Raw genomic sequence first — 12,022 nt, forward strand, 5'->3', positions numbered from 1 at the left:
GCAAGCTCCAGGAGCTGGTGATGGACAGGGAAGCCTGACATGCTGGAGTCCATGGGTTCACAATGACTGAGTGACTGAACTTAACTGAGCCTTCTTTTGAAGAGATTAGGCTGCCTTGGTGGGTTCCTGGTGTACTCCACCAGCATTCAGAAGTTGTTTGGTGGAAGTTGCTCAAAGTTCAGATGATCTTTTGATGAATTTGTGGGGGAGAAATTGGTCTCCCCATCCTATTCCTCTGCTATCTTGGGACTCTTTCTCTCTAATTTTCTTGAAGAGATCTCTAGTCTTTCCCATTCTATTGTTTTCCTCTATTTCTTTGCATTGATCACTTAGGAAGGCTTTCTTGTCTCTCCTTGTTCTTTGGTACTCTGCATTCAGATAGGTATATCTTTCCTTTTCTCCTTTCACTTCTCTTGTTTTCTCAGCTATTTGTTAGGCCTCCTCAGACAACCGTTTTGCCCTTTTGCATTTCTTCTTTTGGGGGAAAGTTTTGATCACCACCTCCTGTACGATGTTACAAACCTCTGTCCATAATTTTTCAGGCACTTTGTCTATCAGATCTAATCCCTTGAATCTATTTGTAACTTCTACTATATAATAAAGGATTTGATTTAGGTCATAGCTGAATGGCCTAGTGGTTTTCCCTACTTTCTTCAATTTAAGTCTGAATTTTACAATATGGAGTTCATGATCTGAGCCACAGTCAGCTCCCAGTCTTGTTTTTGCTGACTGTATAGAGTTTCTGCATCTTATACGGCAAAGAATATAATCAATCTGATTTTAGTATTGACCATCTGGTGAGGTCCATGTGTAGAGTTGTCTCTTGTGTTGTTGTAAGTGGGTGTTTGATATGACAGTGCATTTTCTTGGCAAAACTCTGTTAGCCTTTCCCCTGCTTCGTTTTTACTCCAAGGCCAAATTTGCCTGTTACTCCAGGTTATCTCTTGATTTCATACTTTTGAACTCCAGTCTCCTATGATGAAAAGAACATCTTTTTTTGGTGTTAGCTCTAGAAGTTATTGTAGGTCTTCACAGAACAGTTCCACTTCAGCTTTTTTGGCATTAGTGGATAGGGCATAGACTTGGTTACTGTGATGTTTAACAGTTTGCCTTGGAAACAGAGATCATTCTGTCGTTTTTGAGATTGTACCCAAATACTGTATTTCGGATTCTTTTGTTTACTGTGAGGGCTACTCCATTTCTTCTACGGAATTCTTGCCTACAGTAGTAGATATAATGGTCATCTGAATGAAATTCGCCCATTCCCATCTATTTTAGTTCACTGATTCCTAAAATGTCGATGTTCACTCTTTCCATCCCCTGTTTGACCACTTCCAATTTACCTTGATTCATGGACCTAACATTCCAGGTTCCTATGCAATACTGTTCTTTACAGCATCAGACTTTGTTTTCATCACCAGTCACATCCACAACTGGTTGTTTTTGCTTTGGCTCAGCCTCTTCATAACTTTCTGGAGCTATTTCTCCATTCTTCTCCAGAAGCATATTGGGTACCTACTGACCTGGGGAGTTCATCTTTCAGTGTCATATCTTTTTGCCTTTCATACTGTTCATGGGGTTCTCAAGGCAAGAATACTGAAGTGGTTTGCCATTTCTTTCTCCAGGGGACCATGTTTTGTCAGAACTCTCCACCATGCCCCGTCCATCTTGGGTGACCCTACATGGCATGGCTCATAGTTCACTGAGTTAGACAAGGCTGTGATGCAAGTGATCAGTTTGGTTAGCTTTCTGTAATTGTGGTTTCCATTCTATATGCCCTCTGATAGATAAGGATAAGAGGCTTGTGGAAGCTTCATGATGGGAGGAATCTGGGTCTTACTCTGATGGGTGGGGCCATGCCCAGTAAATCTTAATCCAGTTTTCTGTTGATGGGCAGGGCTGTGTTCCCTCCCTGTAGTTTGGCATACCTGTGTGGATCACAATAAACTGTGGAAAATTCTGAAAGAGATGGGAATACCAGACCACCTGACCTGCCTCTTGAGAAATCTGTATGCAGGTCAGGAAGCAGCAGTTAGAACTGGACATGGAACAACAGACTGGTTCCAAATAGGAAAAGGAGTATGTCAAGGCTGTATATTGTCACCCTGCTTATTTAACTTATATGCAGAGTGTTGTGTTATGTGTTAGTCGCTCAGTCGTGCCCGACTCTTTGTGATCCCATGGACTGCAGTCCACCAGGTTCCTCTGTCCATGAGATTTTCCAGGCAAGGATACTGCAGTGGGTTGCCATTTCCTTCTCCAGGGGATCTTCCCAACCCAGGGATCGAACCCAGTTCTCCTGCACTGCAGGCAAATTCTTTACCAACTGAGCTACATATATGCAGAGTACATCATGAGAAATGCTGGACTGGAAGAAACACAAGCTGGAATCAAGATTGCCGGGAGAAATATCAATAACCTCACATATGCAGATGACACCACCCTTATGGCAGAAAGTGAAGAGGAACTAAAAAGCCTCTTGATGAAAGTGAAAGAGGAAAGTGAAAAAGTTGGCTTAAAGCTCAACATTCAGAAAATGAAGATCATGGCATCCGATCCCATCACTTCATGGGAAATAGATGGGGAAACAGTGGAAACAGTGGCAGACTTTATTTTGGGGGGGGCTCCAAAATCACTGCAGATGGTGATTGCAGCCATGAAATTAAAAGATGCTTACTCCTTAGAAGAAAAGTTATGACCAACCTAGATAGTATATTCAAAAGCAGAGACATTACTTTACCGACTAAGGTCCATCTAGTCAAGGCTATGGTTTTTCCTGTGGTCATGTATGGATGTGAGAGTTGGACTGTGAAGAAGGCTGAGCGCCGAAGAATTGATGCTTTTGAACTGTGGTGTTGGAGAAGACTCTTGAGAGTCCCTTGGACTGCAAAGAGATCCAACCAGTCCATTCTGAAGATCAGCCCTGGGATTTCTTTGGAAGGAATGATGCTAAAGCTGAAACTCCAGTACTTTGGCCACCTCATGCGAAGAGGTGACTCATTGGAAAAGACTCTGATGCTGGGAGGGATTGGGGGCAGGAGGAAAAGGGGACGACAGAGGATGAGATGGCTGGATGGCATCACTGACTCGATGGACGTGAGTCTGAGTGAACTCCGGGAGATGGTGATGGACAGGGAGGCCTGGCGTGCTGCGATTCATGGGGTCACAAAGAGTCGGACACGACTGAGCGACTGAACTGAACTGATAGTAAGGGTAATGGCAATAATGGTGAACTCCTTCAAAGGGGTTTATGCCAAGACTGTTGTACTCAGTGCCCCTGACCCCACGGCAGCCACTGTTGACCCATCTGGAGACTCCAGGACACTGGAGTCTGGCTCAGTTTCTTGTAGGGTCACTGCTCCTTTCTCCTGGGTCCTTGTGCACACAATGTGCACCCTCCTAGGGCGTTTTCCCCCAGTCCTGTGGAAGTTCTATAATGAAATACCACTGGCCTCCAAAGTCAAATTCCCAGTCCCTTTGCTGGATCCCCAGGTTGGGAAATCTGCTGTGGGTCCTCGAATTTTGCAACAGTGCTAGACCTTCTTGGGTATAATTGTTCTCCAGTTTGTGGGTTGTCTGCTCGGTGGCTTTATGTGGGGTTCACACCCTGCGCCTCCCAGGTCTTCTGCAGCCAGAGCCCCTGTCCCCACAGCAGGCCACTGATGGTCTGTGCCTCTGCAGGAGACACCTAAAAACTCAAAGGCAGGTCTGGCTCAGTCTCTTTGGGGTACTTGGGTCCTGGTGTGCACAAGGTTTGGTTTGAGCCCTCTGAGCATCTCTGGCCAGTATGAAGTTTGAGTCTAAATGCGATTTCACTCCTCCTACTGTCTTGTTGGGGTTTCTCCTTTGCCCTTGAACATGGGGATCTTTTTTTTTTTTTTTTTTGGTGGGATCCAATATTCTCCTGTTGATGGTTGTTCATTGGTTAGTTGCAAGTTTGGAATTCTCACAGGAGAAATGAGCACACATCCTTTTACACTGCCATCTTGGGAACATGGCTACCAATGGTATATCCTTATAATCTTTTCTTTAAGGCTGGAAGTGAGTCCTCGCTTTCTATCCTGATTTTTAATACAATTCCCTGTTTTAGTATGTCTAGATAAATCTTTTTCAATTTTGTTCATGTTGATTTTCAAAGAAACAAACTATGGTTTCATTGGCTTTTCCTCAGTTATTTTTGTTTTCTATTTTATTTTTCTTTCTGTTATAATCTTAATTTTTTCTTCTTCTTGCTTTCATTTTAGTTTGCTCTTCATTTCTTCTTTTTTACATTGTCTTAAGGTAGAAGGTTTAGTTATTAACTTGAGATATTTCTTCTTTTTTAGTACAAACATTTATAAAATAAAGTTCTCTTTAGCTGCATCCCATAAGTTTTGGTATGTTGTTTTCAACTTCATTCATCTTAAAGTGTTTTCTAATTTTCCTTGCGATTTCTTTCTTACCCCACTGGTTAGTTAGGGATATGTTGTCTAATTTCCACATATTTGTAAATTTTCCAAATTTCCTTTTGCTACTGATTTCTAATTTAATTTCATTGTAGTAAGATACCATACTTTGTGTCTTATTTCAATTCTTTTAAATTGAAGCTTGTGTTATAGCCTATGAGAGCAGCAAACTAAGCCATAGACCAGTTAAAAGTTTAACAGAAATAACCTTGGAAAGAGACAGTGAAGAACCTCCCATGTCATCAGTATTTTTATGGCTCTTCTTATGTATCACTAGATGGTTTCTAAAAGGATTGTATCTGTTTACATTGCTGCTAGCTACTCATAAGTCTGCTAGCTTCACTATAACCTCTGTGTCTTGGCTGTTACACTTAAATTTGTGGTTTATAATTCTGCTGAGTGTGTGTATTATTCATTGTGCTATAATACATTAGTCATAAAAATAGAGGTGACTTTTGATTTATGTTCTTTTCTCTGTTTTTCTCTCAAGCCACCTGGAACCTCTATGAGTCTAAGTAGTGGGTCCTTCCCTAGTGCATTTGGTCAACAGACATCTAAAGATAGTCGTCAAGGTCAATGGCAACGCCGAAGAAGGCTGGATGGTGCATTGAACAGAGTCCCAGTTGGATTTTATCAAAAAGTATGGAAAGTTTTGCAGAAGGTAAGCATAATACACCATAGGTGTCTCTTTATTTTACCCTCCTCATGAAATTATCAGTCTTCTTGTCTGAGATACGACATGACTGTGATATCATTGCAATTATATAAAAGGCATATGCTCTTATGGATAAAACCTAGAAGAAAACATTAAAATGAAATCGTTGATTTGTTATTTTGATATTATTGATAATTTAGTCTCTCTCCATTACTGTTGCCATTGTGGGGTTTATAAAGACCTCATCTTTTTGGCCATAGTTGGACATTGTGAAACATTGTGATATACTTACTGCCAGTTGAATGAATGCAGTGATAAAGACACTTTCTTTGTAGCTATTGCAGAGTAGAAATGTTATTGTAACAATGTGCTGTTAATAACCAAATGTTACTGTAGTAAAACAACTGTGGCATATGGGAAGTTTTATGAGAAACTCTTATCTATATTCTTTCTTGGATGAAAACTACTAAATAAACACAGTCATAGTGATGCCAATAGTCCAAAGACTCTACCGGTGTGACCAATTTTTGTTTTTCTGTCAAAGGCCTAGTTTGCCAAAGACATTCCAGGAGACATCACACCATTATGATTGTGACAGATTTGTAAGACCAAGAATACTGTAGTTCTCATTCATGGGTCTCATTCATAGTCTCATAGGTGCTGTTTTTTGCTTCATTGCCCTTGATAATGACCTGAAGAACACTTCAACCAGGACTTCAAAATCTTTAGTTATGTTTCTCCCTTTTGCACACTGATGTGCTTCCAGGGACAGAATCAGGTGATCCTTTGGAAAAGTGAAAATGGATTCCTTAAGCTATCAGCTCTGGTAATCTTTCTTTCAAAAAGTACCTATCAGCTGTTTTCCTTCCATAAAACAACTATTTTTCTTTTTCTTTTTTTTTTCACTCAGTCGTGCCCGACTCTTTGCGACCCCATGGACTGTAGCCTACCAGGCTCCTCAGTCCATGGGATTTTCCAGGCAAGAGGAGTGGGGTGCCATTTCCTTCTCCAGGGAATCTTCCCGACCCAGGGATTGAACCTGGGTCTCCCCACATTGTAGGCAGACGCTTTACCATCTGAGCTACCAGGGAAGCCCTAAAACAACTACAGCACAGTGTTAACAGATATGTGCTTTATCTTTCCATTTATAACTGGCTTGTGGCAATTCAGTTTCACAGACTACAGGTACTAGGTGCTCTTCTACCCAGATACCATCTTTTTGCATAGCAGCTATAATGAAAGTCCAAAAGTGTTATGATAGAAGTACAAATGCAGAAGGCTATGAGAACACAAGGGAAGGAACATTCAAATCTAACTGGGAAAATTGGGTATTTTGTGGCAGAATCAAAACACAAACTTAAACTCCTAATATAAAGAGGAAAAACAAATGCCCTCTGTATTTTTCATTCCATTCCTTTCAGAGTATGAATGTAACATAATCACTCTGTACATATGTTTCTAGGCTGGTAATTGTCTGTATAAGGATTGTTATTTGGCATATGAGACATGGGATGGGAGTGTCTGGTAGAGTTGATAAACCTGTTGAATTGGAATATTTATCTGTGATTTAAAATATGATGTTTTAGATTTCTTTAAAATATAAAATGGCAAGGTATTAATTCCCATTGCTTTTTAATAACTGACTTGATGGTAAGAGGGATATAGACCATCATTCATTCATATAGTATTTCTTGAGCATCTACCGTGCACTAAGCAATGTCCTAGGTGCTCACAGGTATACAACAGAAAACAAAACAGACAACAATCTCTGTCCTGTGTAGAACTTATATTCTACTAGAGAGAGATAAACAATAAATAAAACACATAAATTATACAGAATGTTGAATGATGACAGGTACTGTAGAGAAAGTAGAGCAGGGTGAGGGGATCAGGAGTGCTGATGGGGGATGCTTAACTAGAAAATGTAGTAATTATGCACACCAAGTACATGCATATATTTAGTTTTTCTCTTTAGCCTAAAAAATCTTTCTGAAGTCTAGTTGTGATGGCTCTGGAACCTACCATGGTATCCTCCTAGATAGTCTCTGAATCTTTAGGACTAGGCTCTCCAATAGGTAGATCCTCCTGAGCCTTTTACTCCCCTAAGTGGAGGATGAACCTTGAGTACCCTAAGTCCAACCCTGCTTCTTGCCACACATTCAATCGCAACTCCTTGGCAAAGACGCGTGGGCTGCAGGGCCTTTCACTGGCCTGTGATTACTCAGCATCTAAGTGTCTCCTTACAGTCTTCTAGTTGTCAGCATATCCTTGGTGACAGGTTTTTGCTGTTTTGCAGTGTCACGGACTTTCTGTGGAAGGTTTTGTTCTTCCTTCTTCAACCACTAGAGAGGTAAGATTCTGTCTTTCACATTTATGTGATTGATAGCTTGTCTGGCTAAAGTATTTCAGTGATCACTTTTCAAAATAACAAATCTGTGCTTTCATAAATCAACTTAACATGAAATGCATTGGAAGAAAGGAGAGAATATTTTTTAAAAAAATAGAATGGGAATATTAGAGAATAATTATGTATTACATTAATTATATAAAGACAGCTTCTTTTAATGGTTGATTAAGTTAGACTGATTTATGTGAATATTGCCAGAGTTGGAAATGGCAGATGAGAATGAATCTAAGAATGAATGAATGACTTCTCATGCCCCCATCCTGCTCATCCCTACCTTTCTCTACTAAGATGCTTGTAAACTATAAACCAGTGATCATAAACCAGTGGTCCTTAGCTCTAACTATATATCACAGTAACCCAAACTATCTCCAGCTCTCCAGGGATGGAACATGAGCACCTGTACTTTAAAAAATCCTTAGAATAATGCTGATATATAATCCTGGTTGGAAAACATTGCCATAAACCACAGACATAGATTAGATGGTGCTTTCATATTTTGCTTTTTGCCCAATCAGACTAAAATTATGAAGAAATAGCTTGCAAATAAAATCAACAAAGGAGCTCAAATTAGTAAGACCAGATAGCAGGGATTTTTCTGCTACAATCCCCACCCTGGAATTGTAGATCATGACTGGAGAGCTGGGTACAGAAAGCTAATGCTGTGCTTCAGGGCTCCACTCCTGCCTATAGGCTTTTTCTCTAGTAAAGAACACTGTGTCCTTTCTTGATCTTCTCTCTGCCTTTAAGCCAGATTAAAATGTTAACAAATTAATAATAATACATACCTGAATGTACCTTTTATGAGTCTTCAAAACACCTTTATATCATCTTTAATTTGATCTTCAGCACAACTATGTGAGATAGCTAAGAAAGGGATTGTAGTTCCTAGTTCACAGACAAGCATATAAATTTAGAAAAGTAAATTCTCCAAGGTCATAGAATTGGGGCTTCCCAGGTGGCAAAGGCAGAGCTTGAGTCCTTTAGACTCCAAATCTACATTGCCATCCTAAAGTGTATGCTTAATACAGTTTTACCAAAAATTATTTGTTAATCCATTTTACCCTAGAATAACTTTATATGTCTTCATGCCTTTTAAAATCTAATAGTATATAAATATTTTACCTAATTCTCAAATTGTCATGTATATACAGTTTTAGATTCTACTTAAATTTTTCCTTTATCCATAGTCATCTTATTTATTCTTTTAATGATTCTACAGAAACTCATAATGGCATACCATGATATGCCATTATTTACACAACCATTCCCATGTTTAGATTACTTCTAGTTTTATACTTGTGACTAAGGCTGCTGTAAAACACTCTTGCATATAGGGCTTTTATCCTCTCTTGAATTATTTCCTTAGGATGAACTTCCAGAAGGAGAATTATGGGTTAGAAGGCATTGACACTTTTATGATGCTTGTTATACTTGCCAGATTGCCTTCCAGAAAGATTGAACCTATTTACTCACTCAATTACGTTAAAGGAGACTGAAACAGTGCTCTTGGATACAGTATTTCTTCTGCATTTCAGAATAGGTAATTGATGCCTCCCAGCACAATGGGCTCTTAAGAACTGATTTTTTTCCCCCTTCTATCACAGATGACTCCAGGCGAGATTAAATTCTCTGTTCATGTGGAGTCTGTCCTGAATCGTGTACCTCAGCCAGAGTACCGTCAGCTTCTGGTTGAAGCCATCCTTGTCCTCACCATGATGGCAGACATTGAAATTCATAGTATTGGAAGCATCATTGCTGTGGAGAAAATAGTGCATATTGCCAATGACTTGTTTCTTCAAGAACAGGTAGGCAAACCTGTTACTTTCTCAAAGGGAAATGTCTGATATTAACTCTTTAAGAAGCCAAGGTCACTTTCTTGTGCCATCTGCCTCACAGCTGTTTTCTAGGCCTCCTTTGTAGTGGCTCTGACCCCATCTGTTCAAGAACTAGGCTGTGGGATGACCTCTGTCTTTTACCATGTTTTGTGGTTGTGTTAGATGGTAAAGTTGCCTGGAACTCAGGAGGCTTTTATGCTTTTTGTCATATTTCATACTACTTTTATCACACTACTTTTTGTAGTGATAAGGACTTAATAAGAAACTATTGGGTAGTGTATCCTTTCCGGACTATTAAGGAAAAGAGAAGATTTGATTTAGGTTTGTTTCATTTTTGCTCTTTCTTACCTATAAGAAAATATTAAAGTAACATGTTTAATTCTACATTTTCTTATTTTTCTTATTAAATCTTACTTCAGAAAATTAACCACATTTTAAAAATGCAAACTACTAAGAGCTTTCCAGATGTCTCCTAGATTAAAAGTAGGAACACACATAAAGTGAAGGGCATCTGCTCTTGTCAATAGAAGTTTCCAAAACATGCAATCAGTGTTTCATTCTTTTAGGCCCTGGGGATGGGGATGCAAAGGAAATTAAAAGCTTCTCTAGGACTTTTCAAAGATTTCACAAGACAGTCCTAATTTTAAATACTCTGACTGCTCTTTATTGTATCAGAAAATGTGATCCTTTTTAGGTATTGACTCTAGCTTGGAAAGCTTGTGATCCATTTGAATTAAATCAACTTAGAAAGAAAAGAAATAATGGTCAAATACAAGATAAAATAATACATGCTGAGTGGCTTCCCTGATGGTCCAGTGGTTAAGACTCCATGCTCCCAATGCAGGGAGCACTTGTTCAATCCCTGCTTAGGGAACTAAGACCCCACACAGCATGACCAAACAATAATAATAATAATACATGCTGAATCAGTAGTACTAGAAGGATGCAGACCAAAGTTCATCTAGGGTGATTTGTAAGTTTTAACTTTTGACTTTTAACGAACAAAACTCTAATTAACCTATTATATTGAACTTTCAAAAATCCTAAACAATTAGTACTTTTAAAATAATTCATATCATTGGGGATCTAGTGAAAAATGAATGTATAGAAATTCATAGCCACCATTTTGAGTATAACTCTGATCCCTTGCTGTCTAAACAGCCTAAGATCCAACTAGTTGGTGATGGGGAGGCTCTGAGTTATTCTAATCAGGGCTTTAATTAGTAGGATTAGTAATTTTTCCTTTCCCCTGTGTTTTCCCATCCTTAAAAACCAAACAGAAAACCCTCGGTGCAGATGATATCATGTTGGCAAAGGATCCTGCGTCTGGCATCTGTACTCTTCTGTATGACAGTGCACCCAGTGGCAGGTTTGGCACCATGACCTACCTCTCCAAAGCAGCGGCCACCTATGTGCAGGAGTTTCTGCCCCACAGCATCTGTGCCATGCAGTGAGGCCTCTAGGCCTGGCTGCCGGGAGCCTTTTGACAGCTGGTTCCTGCCTCATTGATTATGCATGGAACTGAAATATGATGACCTGATCACTCCTACCCTGTCCCTTGCCAACCCATCTCTCCCAAGAAGAGCAAACTTTTCTGATAAAATAGCTGCTTTAGAAGATGTGAACCCTTGCTTGGAGGCATCTGCTCACCCAGGCTCTTCATTGTGAGCCTTCATTCTTTCATGGTTCATAAAAGTGTGTGTTTTTATTCTCTAGATCTGTTACAAACTTAGTTTTCTAACTCCTGTTTGGGGCGCAGATGTTAATAATAACTTATTCCTGAAGTTTGATTTTTCTTATGTGTGGTTTCATTGTGTAAATGAGTGGTGGGTGCGTTGGGACATTATTTCAAGTGAATAAATCCTCAATTGTTGGATTTTATGCTCCTATAAGTTGGAAATTATCTATTCTAAGTGCCTTTTCTTGGGAAAAGAGTACCAGATCATAATTTTCTTCTTCACTCACATGCTGCCTCATGTTGAATGATGAATTCCTTTCTATGCAGACTTAGCCTCTGCTTTTGCCTTCTCTGTATCTATATACGTAATTCTTATTCTCCTTTTGGTGAAATATCGAGAAACTGCAAGTTTAGTGTATATATTTAAGAATTTCAGTATTAACACTTGAAATCACGTTTAACAAAGATTGCTGGTACTCAAAGATGTATGTGTAGCAGAAAATGCAGAATAATCCAGAGAAATGGAGCTGGGGGCCCAATTTCAGAAAGGAGAGTAGAAGAAGAGAAGATGTCTGGGTAGAGTCTTACACGTAGGGAATGGAGAAGGAATCAGATGGGTTAGTGTCTTGAAGAAAGCCTTGTACACTAATCCATGCCTTTGAAGAGTGGGCCAGCACACAACACAGAGAATAATTGAAGCCTCTATCTTTGGTGAACAGGGATCCAGCAGTCCAATCTATAGCTGCTTTACTGAGTACTCTTTCTCTGTGCTCACCTGGTCTTTGTCTCACTCACATACTCACTTTCTACAGCATCCACCCCCTCCAACTCCCTGACCTCCTATATGCTTTTAAACTCATTTACTTGCATTTTTACTTTCTGGTTCTATTGTTCCTATCTATGTACATCTTGATATCTGTGGGCATATATCCGTCTCTTGAAAACACCTACATTTGTATGTATGTCTAAGCATACATGGGAACTTTTTCTGAATGTAAGTAG

At 39.5% G+C, this 12,022-nt stretch overlaps 1 protein-coding gene across 2 annotated transcripts in view; it reads left to right on the forward strand.

The window, feature by feature from the left end:
• PHKA1 (phosphorylase kinase regulatory subunit alpha 1) overlaps positions 1-11,218 on the forward strand; it is a 173,072-nt gene extending 161,854 nt beyond the window's left edge. For both annotated transcript variants that reach the window (XM_052663860.1, XM_052663862.1), the window contains exons 29-32: positions 4,936-5,106; positions 7,397-7,450; positions 9,112-9,312; positions 10,623-11,218. In XM_052663860.1, the coding sequence (XP_052519820.1) occupies positions 4,936-5,106; positions 7,397-7,450; positions 9,112-9,312; positions 10,623-10,796 (600 nt within the window). In that variant the 3' untranslated portion in view covers positions 10,797-11,218. The remainder of the gene's footprint in view (positions 1-4,935; positions 5,107-7,396; positions 7,451-9,111; positions 9,313-10,622) is intronic.
• The last annotated feature ends 804 nt before the right edge of the window (positions 11,219-12,022 follow it).

Source organism: Budorcas taxicolor, chromosome X (assembly GCF_023091745.1).
Source record: "Budorcas taxicolor isolate Tak-1 chromosome X, Takin1.1, whole genome shotgun sequence".
NCBI lineage: Eukaryota > Metazoa > Chordata > Mammalia > Artiodactyla > Bovidae > Budorcas > Budorcas taxicolor.